The 14,654-nt window shown below is 32.6% G+C and overlaps 1 protein-coding gene across 2 annotated transcripts in view; it reads left to right on the plus strand.

The window, feature by feature from the left end:
* LOC145242116 (uncharacterized) overlaps window positions 1–14,654 on the plus strand; it is a 171,751-nt gene that overhangs the window by 130,631 nt on the left and 26,466 nt on the right. For both annotated transcript variants that reach the window (XM_080105032.1, XM_080105031.1), the window contains exons 13-14: window positions 8,201–8,406; window positions 14,027–14,114. In XM_080105032.1, the coding sequence (XP_079961158.1) occupies window positions 8,201–8,406; window positions 14,027–14,114 (294 nt within the window). The remainder of the gene's footprint in view (window positions 1–8,200; window positions 8,407–14,026; window positions 14,115–14,654) is intronic.

The following is a 14,654-nucleotide window of genomic DNA, read 5'->3' on the forward strand; positions in this document are numbered from 1 at the left end:
TATTGAGATAGACATAAAGTCATGGACAATAATTTTAACATATAGTTTTTAGAAACAAAGTCTCCTCATCAGCAAAAATATTGGGTGGTTTTTTTTTTAAAGACACAAAAAATAAACCTTAGCCTAATGATTTCCTGCAGGGCTTAAATGCTAAAATCTCTTTGTAGCTTAATTGCTATGAATATATATATATATATATATATATATATATATATATATATATATATATATATATATATATATATATATATATATAACAACAAAACTCTACTCACAGATTGAAGTAAATACTGAAACATATTACAATATGATACAGGAAATAATTATATACAATTTACCTTTCTCTCTTTCTTCTATTTTCTTTTCTTTTTTTTCGTTATCGTCTTCTTTAATGATTCCTATTATTTCTTAGTGGTCCCTATTTGCTTTATACTATTACTTATATAATACCCTTCCATTTTTTACTTTTTCATTTTAGTTTATTTCATTTTTATTGTTAAAAAATTTTTTTCACGTATGCTTAACACCTTTCTTCTAGTTATATCTTAATATTTTTTATTCTTGTACTTAATATATATTTCCTTCATTTCTAATCTAAATGTTCTTAAAGCCAGTTGTTATCTGTATTGTATATTTTGTATAATGTTGGCTCTTCTCTCTTTCTGATGAGAAGCATCTAGCTTTGAAAGGCCATATTTTAAAGAAGTTTTTCTCTCTTATTCTTTCCTTAGTGATCTGATGACATACGAAAGTTATATCCAACTTTTATTCCTCGTCTTTTATTTAATATATATATATATAGTAATTAAATGGTAATTAGTAAAAACCTGAAAATAATGCTCAATAGTATTGTACCTATTTACTATGCCTCCCCACGGGACAGAGTTAGACACCAGGGTCGTTTTTTTAACGTGGAGAAAAGGTACAAAAATAAAAATTGTCTCAGTCGTGAAGGATTTCTCCTCCACCGAAAGAGAACAAGAAAATGAAGTGCAGCATCTGAAGAACATATACTACACTTTGATCTTCGTTTTATCTGCTTAGTTACACATGTTTCCACCATCAGATCGTTTAATCTGATAATTTCATCAGATCATTATTTATTGGAAAACATTTTCATTCAATTATATTTGATCTTTTATTTATTTTATTTATCCCTTAATTTATGAAGCTCGATCTGTTACATTAAAGGGCTGTCCTCTTCTCACTAAAAACTCCCAACTATATTGAGAACTCATCTCTTAGCCATGGCGTCATTGCATGGCCAACAACGTGTCCTGAACTCACTATCTTCTTCTAACCTAGTTTTTCGACTAACCTATTTTTCAATATGTTTAACATTTTCTATTGTTCGTTTTCCAATTCCTTTTCCAATAACATTTTTAAACAATCGCATCCCTTTTCAAGCAAACATATCTGCTATTTATTTTAAAACTAGCAATCGGAATTCTCCTGAATCTTAATTCCAAACCTAGCTTTCCAGGTTCGAATACTCGGTCTATCCTATCTCATTTTTACTTACTTACAAGAACAGGGGACCTGTTCTCGTAACATATTGTCCAACTTCTACTGTGCACTCTTTCACCCTTATCCTCGAGCGCCCTCTTGGCCTTAATAAGTGGCGATGCTTATGTAAAAAAAAAAAAAGAAAAAGAAAAAAAAATCTATAACCGAACTCTGGTATAATCCCCTTACAAGTAATGTGCCTCCTCCATCATATGCAGTATCTCTTCCCCTTTATATGTGTTAAGAACTGTTGCATCATATATTTCATAGTCCGTATTAATAATATGAACTCCCCAAGAATCATCCCAGGCTGTTATTGGTTGGTTGTTTTGTTTTACGGCATATCAACCCTTTTCAGGTTATTTAATGCTGAATCTGGTGATTTTGAAAAACGAATTTTGGTCAGAGTGGACCTGGGAGCAATGGCAATTAAAGGTGGCTCCACACTCCCTAAGGCCTGCAAGCTGGGGCCCTCACCATCGGATATAGTTTTAGGTCATATCCAGGACCCCAGTCTGTTATTAATGTCTCCGTCAGTATTTATCATCATCGCCGTTATCAATCTCCGTTACACTTGTTCCGTTAATGTGTCACCGATAAAAACCTATCATCCTTCAATAATGTACCTGCTATTCAACAGATGTAACTACAGAGCATATACAAACAAATGACTGCTGTGTTCGGAGAATGAATCGTCAGAAATCACTGGAATTTGCATAAGTAAAAATAGCTCATTATAATTTAACGCAATTTATTCATGGTAGAAACCTTAAATTATTTACAGAACGATATTTATGTGTCAACCGAAGCTGACATATTGTCCTCTGTTCCTGTTGGAACTCTCTAGTCTTTTATTTTAGGGTCTATACAGGGCGATGACTCTTACTTTCTTTATTAGAGTTATTTCCCCTTTCATCACTATAACAATGACAAAAGGCTATGTGCCAATTTTCAAGATGTTGATTATGTTACTGTTTATTTCTTAATTTGAACATTTGAACATACTTTAAGAAATAAACGGTAAGATGATTGTTGTATTATTTACATGTGCGGATGGTTAGTGATTAGCTAGAACGCTGAGAGACTGGAATGAAACGCGTTTTATTTTCTAGTCTTACAAACCGGAACTGCTTGGCGGTGAGCCCGAAACCGGAAGTAGGGTTATGGGAGAGGAGTGGGAGGAAGACTGGATGGGGTATCACTATTGATACTACAACATCTCCCTTTCTATTAAAGGAGAAGTATATTGGGTTGTGATGAGCTGGGGACGGTTTGTGGGGAGGTTTTGTTGATAGAACTGAACTTCCATTTCAATTCATTTCATATACCATGATTTGACGAAACGAATTAGAAGATTTCATTTTCTGTTTACTCGATAAGTAAAAAAAAAAAAAACATTTGTTTATCTTCCAAATTTTTTAATTTAAAATTTTTTTCTTTATTATATCAGGCAAAAAAAAAGTTGCTCGCTTGCAAAAAAAAAAAAACAAATACAAAAAACGACTTTGACTCAAAAAAGGTCGAAGTCGTTTTCTTGTTTTTGTTTTTGTTTTTTTATTTTTCGATATAAGAAAATATTGACTTTTTTATTATTAACATTATAAATTGTTAGGTGAAAGTACAGGTTTTTTTCGAAGAAAATTTACGGATTGATAACGTGCTTAAATAATATTTGGTGCTAATGCAGAGAGTGATCCGCGCTATTTTTTAAATCGTATTTCCAATTTTAATTAAAGTTTTATGATAGGTTTTTTTATTCAATTGTAAGGTTAAAATACAGATTAGGTACAAAACACCCTCCCCTCCCCATGTTAAGAATGGCTTTTTAAATAATAACGTTATTATTTCAGCACGGATCACTCTCTGCATGAGTACTGTACTTTCACCTAATAATTTAATAAACAAAACATGGTACTTAAGCAGAGAAAGTACCGTGCTAAAATAATAACATTATTTAGAAAGCCATTCTTAACATGGGGAGGGCGTTTTGTAGCTAGTCTATACTTTCATCTAACAATTTAATAAACAAAAGATGGTACTTATGCAGAGAAGGTACCGTGCTGAAATAATGTTATTAACAAAGCCATTCTTAACATGGGAAGGGGAGGGTGTTCTGTAACTATTTTATACTTTCACCTAACAATTTAATAAACAAAAGATGGTACTTATGCAGAGAAGGTACCATGCTGAAATAATACCGTTATTTAGAAAGCTATTCTTAACATGGGGGAGGGAGTTTTGCATCTATTCTATACTTTCACCTAACAATTTAATAAACAAAAATAGATAGTACTTATGCATAGAAAATACCGTGCTGAAATAATGTTATTTAGAAAGACATTCTTAACATGGGGACGGTATTTTTTAACTATTCTGTCCTTTCACCTAACAATTTAATAAACAAAACATGGTAATTATGCAGAGAAGCTACCCTGCCGAAATAATGACATTATTTAGAAAGCCATTCTTAACATGGGAATAGAGGTGTTTTGTAACTATTCTGTACTTTCACCTAACAATTTAATAAACAAAAGTTAAACTTAAGCAGACAAGGAACAGTACTAATGCATTAACATTATTATTTAGAAAGCCATTCTTAACATGGGGAGGGAGGATGTTTTCTAACTAATCTGTACTTTCAGTGCTAATGCAGAGAGTGAGCCGCGCTATTTTTTAAATCGTATTTCCACGTTTAATTAAAGTTTTACGATATGTTTTTTTATTCAATTGTAAGGTTAAAGTACAGAATAGGTACAAACCCCCTCCCCTCCCCATGTTAAGAATGGCTTTTTAAATAATAACGTTATTATTTCAGCACGGATCACTCTCTGCATAAGTACCGATTAATGTTTTGTTTTTTGCTTTTTTTTTACCATAGTTTTTTTTTTCTAAGAAAACCTTTTTTAACAAAAATTGAAAGTACACGTTTTTTTTTTTTTTTGTTTTTTTTACAGAAGTTGTTTTTATATCAGAAAATATGAATGCTTTCTCTTTATTAAAGAAATTGGGTACTCATCCACTTATTGATCCGTGCTGAAATAATAACGTTATTATTTAAAAAGCCATTCTTAACATGGGGAGAAGAGGGTGTTTTGTACCTATTCTGTACTTTAACCTTACAATTGAATAAAAAAAACAGTAAATTTTTAGATTAGGTCCACCTCCACAATTTTCTTTTAAATGACGACTTTTATAGGTTTTTGACTATGCTGAATACAGAAATCACATCGAAATTTTGCAGAAATATTAGTTATCCAGATATAAAAAGTTGTATAAGGCATTGTAATCTCTGGCGGCCATCTTTTTTACGCACGTGTGTAACAAAGATGGCCATCAAAGAATACAATGCATAAAACAACTATTTATATCTCGATAACTACTTATTTCTGCAAAATTCCAATGCGATTTCTGTATGCAGCATAGTCGGAAACCTAGAAAAGTCGTCATTTAAAAGAAAATTGTGGAGGTGGACCTAATCTAAAAAATACCAAAAAAACATAAAACTTTAATTAAACTTGGAAATACGATTTTAAAAAATAGCGCGGATCAGTAAGTGCATTATCACCCATTAATCGACTAACGTAACCTTATTGCCAAATAAACTCCGGCTACAATGTTGAACGCGCCGTTCATGTTTTTTTTTTTTCAAGTTAAATTCCACTTTCACAATATCTTTTTATTTTTTTATAATTTCACGATATCTTTTTTTAATAATAAATTGTTAGTTGAAAGCACAGAATAGTTGCAAAACACCATCCCCTCTCTATGGTAAGAATGGCTGAAAAAAAAAATAATAGGTACTCATGCAGAGAGTGATCCGTGCTGAAATAATAACGTTATTATTTAAAAAGCAATTCTTAACATGAGGAGAGGAGGGTGTTTTGTACCTATTCTGTACTTTAATCTTACAATTGAATAAAAAAACATATCATAAAACTTTAATTAAACTTGGAAATACGATTTAAAAAATAGCGCGGATCAGTAAGTTCATTAGCACCAGAAATTGTTAGATGAAATACAGAACAGTTTCTACCAAGAAAACCGTTATTTTTTTTTTTTAGCCATTCTTACCAAGGGGAGGGGATTGTGTTTTGTCACTATTCTCTGCTTCAACTAACAATTTATTAAAAAAACATTATGTCCACCTCCAGAATTTTTAACATGGGTAGGTTGGGGGTGTTTATTCTAAAAGCCGTTTTTAATAGATGAAAGAAAGGTAAAAGGTTAAAACACATGGTTAGGCATGGATGTTGTTTATTCCGAAAGCCGTTCTTAATATAGGGAGGTTGGGAGTGTTTATTCATGGCCACCAGTGAATTATAGTGCATAGTACAGGTCTTTATATCTCAAAAACTACTTGCCTCTGCAAATTTTAAATGAGATTTTCTTATTCAGCATAGTCGAAAATTGTGGAGGACTTAATGTAAAAAAAAAATACCCCCCCCCCCAAAAAAAAGATATTGTATTAAATTTAAGTGCGGTACCAAAAATAAAATTAGACAGAAAAATACCCCCTTTGGGTTTGTACTTGCACAAAGACTTGAAAAAGTTGTCAACAAAAACAAATAAATAACAAGTAAATATTTTCAAAGGAAAGATAAGTTACTTTTCTACCTAATTGGATAATTTTTAGTGTTTTTATTGGGTTTGTACTACTGTACATATAGATTCGAAAAAGTTGTCCAAAAAATAAATGTACAACAAATATTATCAAAGACAAGATATGTTACTTTATTACCAAAATGGATAATTTTTTAGTTTTTTTTTTTAATGTAAAATGCTTATCAGCTCGAAAAACACAGCGTTTACTGCTATATTTGAAAATTACAAATGGAGGCAGATTGCGTTAAACATGTTAAGTTTGGGGAAATGAGTTGAAATTAAAAAACTACACAAAATACTGTTAAAAACCACCGAATACATGTCTGCCAATGTCATGGTAACATATATTGAGTGAGTTCCTGACAGTATTTTGTATAGTTTTTTAGTTTTAACTCATTTTCCCAAACTTAACGTGTTCAATACAGTCTGCCGCCATTTGTATTTTTCAAATATACAGATAAACACTACATGTTTTTGAACCGATTAAACGTTTTACACTAAATAAAAACACTAAAATCTTATCCAGTTAGGTAGAAAAGTAACTTATCTTGCCTTTGATAACATTTATGTGTTATATTTATTTTTCAACAACTTTTTCGTTTCTGTGTTTAGTAATACAAACCTTTTTATTTACTGTAACGTTTAGTCGGTTCAAAAAACCGTGTTTACCAGTGTATATGAAAAATACAAATGGTGGTGGACACTGTTGATGACGTTAAGTTTGGGAAAATGATTTAAAACTAAAAAACTATACAAAATACTGTCAGAAACCCACCGAATATGTCAGCCTATGTCACGATAACATATAATCAGTGGGTGTCTGACACTGTTTTGTATAGTTTTTAACTAATTTTCCCAAACTTAACGTATTCAACAGAGTCCGTGACCATTCGTCTTTTTCAAAAACATTGATAAACGCTTAGTTTTTTGAGCCGATTAAACATTTTCCATTAAATAAAAACACTAAAAAATTATCCAGTTAGGTAGAAACGTAATTTACCTTATCTTTGCTTTTATTTATTCGTTTTTTTGACAACTTTTTCGAATCTGTGTATATTAACTCACATTTTTTAATACAATTAAAAAAAACTCTATTTAGCGTTTCAACGTTTTGGTAACTTTCGGCTTAATCCACTGAATGTTGGTCGAGCTCAAGCCATGACTGACAGGATCCAATTCTGCAAGAGTACCATTTTTTTTTTCATTTTCGCCTTTTTTAAAAAAAAATTTTTGAGTGGATTGCTGTACTAAGAATATAAGAAACATGCATTTTCTTTTTTTTATTAGAATTTTCCATTACACTAAATTGAGCCACAGCAACGCATGGCAGGGTACAGCTAGTGTATATATATATATATATATATATATATATATAACAAAAGTCTATATATACATAGTTTTTTAACCTTTAAAACTATACAAAAATCATATTTAATTTTTATTTTTTATCATTCGTTAGAAAACTATTTAGTCAGTAAGTATATATATATATATATATATATATATATATATATATATATATATATATATATATATAGTAATAGTGTTCTCTAATCTTGTAGGTATAATAAACTAGCAGGGCTATCCGACATTGTGTAGGGAAAAAACTTCTATTTTTTTTTTACCCTTTTCTGTTCGTCTGTATATCTTTCTCTCTTTCTTCTTCACTCATTTTCTGCCTTTCCTTCTTTCTCTTCTAACCAGTCCATTCCTCTCTCTGGGAACACGCACACACAGATTCAAACAACTCTTACTTATAGTAATTGTTTGAGGAACCAGTCAGTATAAGGGAATAAATACTTGATAAAAAAAATCGGACTTATTTTCCTTAATTAATACATGAAAAACCTATCTCGCCTCACGACAAAATCATCACCAGTTTTAGGTCAAAGAATAAATACTTTTTTCTAAATTTAGATATTATTTATCCAAGGCAATGTTGATCAAAAATATACCAACTTTGTGGGTCTTTGTTTTGTAGTCTGTTTTTTTTTTTACTTTACACACACACACACAACTACTCTTAATATAGTAAATGGTATTAAATATTATACTAGGTTTACTTTTTTTTCTATTTTTTTTTTTCTTCCAGTTTGGAACCTTATCATAATATTACCAACTCTGGTAACTCAATTCCGTGTTTTACTTATTGATCAGAATGATATAAAGATGATTATTAATTTCTCGAACCAACAACAGAATATTTCAACCACCTTCTCAACGTCTGCAGCATTCTTTGGGTTTCCTCGTACAGTGTGTCTTGAACCATTTTCAAAAATTATTTGCAATAATGTTAAGGTATGTATCAAAATGTTTTTAAATTAATCTTGCTGGATCAGCCACTAAAGCTGGTTGAGCTTCAATATTTGTAAATGGCTCTCAGTAATGTTTTCCACTGAGTTGGTTGGTTTATCATTAAGTTTGATTGCGTATGGCTGAATGTACAATTGGCACAAAACTGGATCAATTTGGCCAAGATCAAAGTGTAGTATCTGTTCCGACAGATACTGCACTTAAGATAATTTGTACCAGTCAATGGAGGGGAAACCCTCTATACTGGGACAATTATTATTTTTGGTAACCAGAGTGACCCCTTTTAGGGGAGCTGGTTTTTACCTCACATTAAAAACGGCCTTGTGCCTAATTTGCTCAGTGGGGGAGCAAATAAATACCATCTGTTCCGACAGATGCTGCAAGCTGTGACTAGCAAAGACCAGCTATGACTAGCAAAGACCAGATGTGGGGGCAACCCCACATGCCTGACCTTTAACCAGCTCCCATTTCCCACCTCTCGGGAGCTGGTCCCCTTTTTCCCTTCCCCCTCCCTTCACTCCTCACATTAAAAATCGGCCTTGTGCCTAATTTGCTCGGTGGGGGAGCAAATAAATACCATCTGTTCCGGCAGATATTGCAAGCTATGACTAGCTATGACTAGCAAAGACCAGATGTGGGGGCAACCCCACATGCCTGACCTTTAACCAGCTCCCATTTCCCACCTCTCGGGAGCTGGTCCCCTTTTTCCCTTCCCCCTCCCTTCACTCCTCACATTAAAAATTGGCCTTGTGCCTAATTTGCTCGGTGGGGGAGCAAATAAATACCATCTGTTCTTCAGATGCAGCACTTACATTTCTTGTTCTCTTTCAGTGGAGGTGCAGTCCTTCACGACTGAGACAATTTTGTATTTTTGTATCTTTTCTCCATGTTAAAAAAACGACACTGGTGTCTAACTCTGTCCCGTGGGGAGGCATTGTAAATAGGTATAATCTGATTGAGTGGGTGATCAGTTTATCATATAAAATTTAATGTAAAATAAGTGATTCAACTCACTGGAAACAGCTTGTGCAAGTCAAGCCCCCCACAGAAAACAATGCTGGTTGAGCTTCAATATCTGTAAATGTTTTCCAATGAGCTTGTTGATTTGTCATTAAGTTTATTTGATTGTATATGACCAAGTGCCAACATCGCTTGACTAAGTGTCACAAAACTTGATCAAAATATCACTCATAGTCTAACTACAATCTGATTTAATTGTAAGATATCTAGCTCAAGAGATTAAAATCACTTTTTTTAGATAAATTTGGTCCTGTTCAGTGTAGAAACTCACTACTTGGCACATATTGTAGTCACCTGCCCTTCGATCTGAGCTTCTTTTGTGACGTAAACAGAATAACGCAATGGTTTCGGAATTATCAATTTTACGATTTATTAAATTTTTTTTTTATATTGTCTTGTTATCATGACAAGTATACGTCCAGTGGAAGTCTGGACGGTGCTCTTCTTCCTTGATCTTTCACAATCATTTGTGGGTTAGGGGAATGTCATATGAGATTTCTGTCTGTTTCAGTTCCATCAAATTTGTGTAGTGTTCTTTAAAAATTCCTTGAAGGATCATAGTCCTCCTCCTCCTGAGCACTGACTTTTTCAATTCCACTCTCCCACCTTAGTGTCAAATTTCTCATAGTGGGAGAGAAATGCTTACTGCAACTTGGCCACTTTTTCCCTCTCGGGGGCCCGAAATCAACAGAGATTAGACCATTCCATTAATAATCTATTCCCTGTGGATTGTTTGGCCTTTTCCTGATTTTTTTTATTTGTTTATTTATTATTAATTAATTTTATTATTGTGGGGAAAAGAAGTAAAGAGAGCAAGACAGAGAGTCGAATTTACGAGGTTCTTTCGTAGAAAATATATCAACAAAACAAACACGGTTAACTCTCAATTTATAAAAGAAAAAAGATTTATTACTTTTTAGGAAATATTTTCATTGAAAATAATAGTTCATTTATGAGTGAACAAAAGGGGGAAATTAGTTTGAGATTTCGAGGAAGTTTGAGTTGATAATTCAAGAGCCGTGATTAGTTCACGGGTCTGTAAATCGTAAAGAAAACTTCCTCACTCAACTATATAAAATAATTTTCACTGAAAGTTTTTGAGTAGAGTTAATTAATCACTCTGGAAGGTTCATTGAAAAATGTGAGAAGTTTTAAAATAATTATTTTCATAAACTTAATTTCAAGTGAGCATACGAACGATAATAAGAGGGGGAATGCAAAAGTTAGTTACTGTGTCTGTGTGTTCGCCTACATTGTCTGATTAGCTGACTGCTATGTTCAAAGTGTCGTCGTGTTAGATTTGAGTTGCAGACAGTAGTGATATATACCTTCCAACACTATCTCTGAATTTTTGTTAACTGGTCTTTTTTGGAAAATACAGAGCTCTTTTAAAGATTCTCATCAGCTCCCAGACACCGAATTTCCTACAGCCCGGAAAACTCTCTGATTGGTCAGAAAATCAAAACATTGAACCTCCAAAGTAATTCAGTAAAAAGGCGCCTCTAGCCGCTTGCGCAGAAAACGTCTCGGGGCACTTGAACTTCCGGCAGCGAAAGAGTGAACATCGTAGCTCACCATAATTGCGGTGCAGAGTTGGTTTTGTGCAGTTCTAGAAGGTCCACCTTTTAGAACTGGAGCTGTCAATCTTTAATAAGGGATTAGTTTATTGCTAATAGTCTGAGACACCTCTTCTGGGGAATGCAGACAGAGCTTTGCAGGCATCTTTTACAGGATCAGAGAGCTTCTACTCTTTTTTTCAATCCCACTTTCTGAGCCTGGTATCACATTTCTTATGATGTGAAATAAATAAATAAGGTAACTCAGCTGAGGAATTTAAGGAGACTCCCCTCAGCTTGTAACCCCAGTCCCTATTTCGGCTACTACTTCCAGCAACACCTGCTCCCGTCCTAGTGCCCACCAGTGTCTAGCTCCCCATTCCATTGCCTGTTGACATTCAGCTCCCTGTCCCAGTGCCTGCTGATATCTGGCTCTGTCCTAGCATAAGGTCTTGTCTACATGGTCAGGATTAACCTAGGGCAGATCATTCCTGGGGAGACAAGAGACAAGTAAATAGAAATGTGTAATAAATTAAGCTAAATCACTTTATATATATATGTTTTTTTTTTTTTTTATTACCGTTTTTTCTGTTTAGTTACATTATTGTTTCAGCTACAATGTAACTAAACAGAAAAAACGGTAATAAAAAATAATATATATATATATATATATATATATATATATATATATATATATATATATACACACTTTTCATTTTTTTTATTACCGTTTTTTCTATTTAGTTACATTATTGTTTCAGCTACAATGTAACTAAACAGAAAAAACGATAATAAAAAATAAAATGCATATTTGCTCTACAACAGTATTGAGCACTTTCTTCAGGTTTTTATTAATTAGCATTCCTACTATATATATATATATATATATATATATATATATATATATATATATATATATATATATATATACATATATAAATCAAAAGGGGGTGGAGTCCATTTCCACCGGGACTTTGGATAGTAAAAGGCATGTAACATTTACATTAAACTACCAAGTTTTTCAACCTATTTGTTAGACATTGTGGACCTTTGGTATTTTTTATGCACATGCATTAACAATTTTGACTTCTTTGTCATGCACCATGTTATATATGCCCTTCACAAGTTATACAATTGGAAATGTCCTTAAAATAGGTAATCATTGTTATATATGCCTTAAAAAATCATCCAGTAAAAACTTCTGCAAATAGTTAATTAACATTATATATGCTCTTAACATGCTATCCTATTAGAAATGTCCTTAAAATAGGCGATCATTATTATATATGCCTTTAAAACACTATGCAGTTAGAAACTTCCGGAAATAGTTGATTATTGTTATATATACTCTTAACATGCTCTCCAATTAGAAATGTCCTTAAAATAGGCAATCATTATTATATATGTCTTTAAAACACTATGCAGTTAGAAACTTCCGGAAATAGTTGATTATTGTTATATATGGTCTTAACATGCTATCCAATTAGAAATGTCCTTAAAATAGGCAATAATTATTATATATGCCTTTAAAACATTATGCAGTTAGAAACTTCCGGAAATAGTTTATTATTATTATATATGCTCTTAACATGCTATCCAATCAGAAATTTTCAGAAACGCAAGTAATCATATATTCTTATATGTTCTTATAATGTTTTCCAATCATAAATTTTCAGAAATAGGTGATCATTGTTATCCAGGGTATAAACGATAACATGGCAATAATTGCAATCTGCAATTTAGGTTTCTGAAAGCAACATTATCAATCTGAAATTTTAGAGTCTGAATTTCCTGATTACCCACCTAAAAATACTAAAAAATATGAGTGGCAATGTAGAATTTGAAAATAAAATTATCAGGGACACAGACCATGCTCCTAGGACAGTTTATTGTGTTGTGGCGAACTTAAAAGAAGGTAAAGACATCCAAAGGATAAAATCTGCACCAGAAGGTTTCTCAATGGCTTCATACGGTCCATTGCAGCAAATCCATGACAGTCAATGGTTGAACTGTCGAAAAAGCGGAATGTGACCAAAATGAACATTTCTAATGCAGTATGGAAAGATCTTGGGATGATATCATATTGCAGACGATGTTGTATGATTTTTACAGTGAAATCTATGATTATTTATAAAGAGTAAAGCCCCTTGCTATTCAATCACCTGAAACACCATGGTGGTACCTTATGCATTTTTGTAGAAGAGAAAAAGTTTGTGGTAGACGAAGTCTCCAACTACAGAAACTCGAGAGTTATCACCAATGACCCTCCTGGTGTTCCTCTGGTTATGCAGAGTAAACACTCTGCCTCTGTCATGGCGTTTGGAGCTGATACCAGCAATAGGAAAGTTGTGGCCCTTCACTTCATTGAAATAGACCTGAAGATCAATGCGGCAGAATATCTGAAGATTCTGGAGGAAGTCCTTTTATCCTGGATTAAGAAGAACTATGATCCCAAGAAAGTAATGTTCATCCAGAATCCTACACCAGCTTATGGGTAAAAGACAGAGTTGTTGGTTTTTGTACCCTCAAATATCTGGCCCTCTAACTCACCAGATTTGAACCCCTGTTGCTATTAGTTAAGGGGTGATGTTGAGAATGTCTTTAATGTTCGCCCCCATAAGTGTGGCCTCCTTTAAGACCACCAGGAGACAAGTATCAAAAACGAGTACTTTTAAGACTTGCAATGCTTTTGTGGGCTTGCATTTAGCATGTTGTCAACACAGAAGATGGATGCATTGTATAAAATGTAATTATTTGTATTTAAAAACAGTTAAATAAACCTACACTAATCTTTTACTGCCCCTTCTTTATCAAGATTTAAAGTTTGAGATCTAAAATTGCCAATGCTATTCAATTAGAAACTTCTGGAAATAGTTGATTATTTTATATTGAATTTTTATGCAAAACTGACTCTTCTTTATAAGTTCTAAAATATTTTTAATGTCAAGTTTTTCAGGATGTTTACACACAAGTAGCATCTCATTTACCCATTCTCTTTTTTTACTTTTAAATTTCGTTTCATTTCATAGATACAACTGAAAAAATTAACTGCAGCCAAGTTAATAACAATCAACCTACGTCCAGCAGAAAATGACCACAGTTCAAGGAAATGTAGCTGTAAGTATGTTAACGAAAGGACACCATTTTTTTTTTCTTCTTCTTCTTTTCTTAAAAAATTGAATTAATTTTATTTTAAAATTCCATACTTTATTAAAATGAAAACAATTTTACAGAACATCCCCTGTAGTGGATGATACTGGCTCATTAAAATCAGCTAACGTGTTACAACAATAGCGGAATCAAAACAACCACAAAAATAAAACTTGGGTTCCTGAAACAGATAATGATAAAACAATTATCAATTCATTTTCATTGCATTTCTTTTTTTTGTATCTATGCTCAGATATCTATATTATACTGTCACTCGAGGTTACTTATGATAGGTTTGGGGACACGTGTTCTTATTGTCTTGTTGCTCACGTTGTGCAAAAAGTCTGTTCCCTAAATGAATAATATTTAAGTTTTGATCTTCTTGAAAAAAAATGAAGAAAAAATGTTTTTTTTTTTAATTTTTTATACATTATTTTTTGAAGTATTACAACTAATCATAGTAGCCCTGTGCTGAGGGTATTATGATCAATTGTAGATTAAGCGAAA

Source organism: Euprymna scolopes, chromosome 21, assembly GCF_053919585.1.
Source record: "Euprymna scolopes isolate OS-2025 chromosome 21, ASM5391958v1, whole genome shotgun sequence".
In the NCBI taxonomy this organism is placed as follows: domain Eukaryota; kingdom Metazoa; phylum Mollusca; class Cephalopoda; order Sepiida; family Sepiolidae; genus Euprymna; species Euprymna scolopes.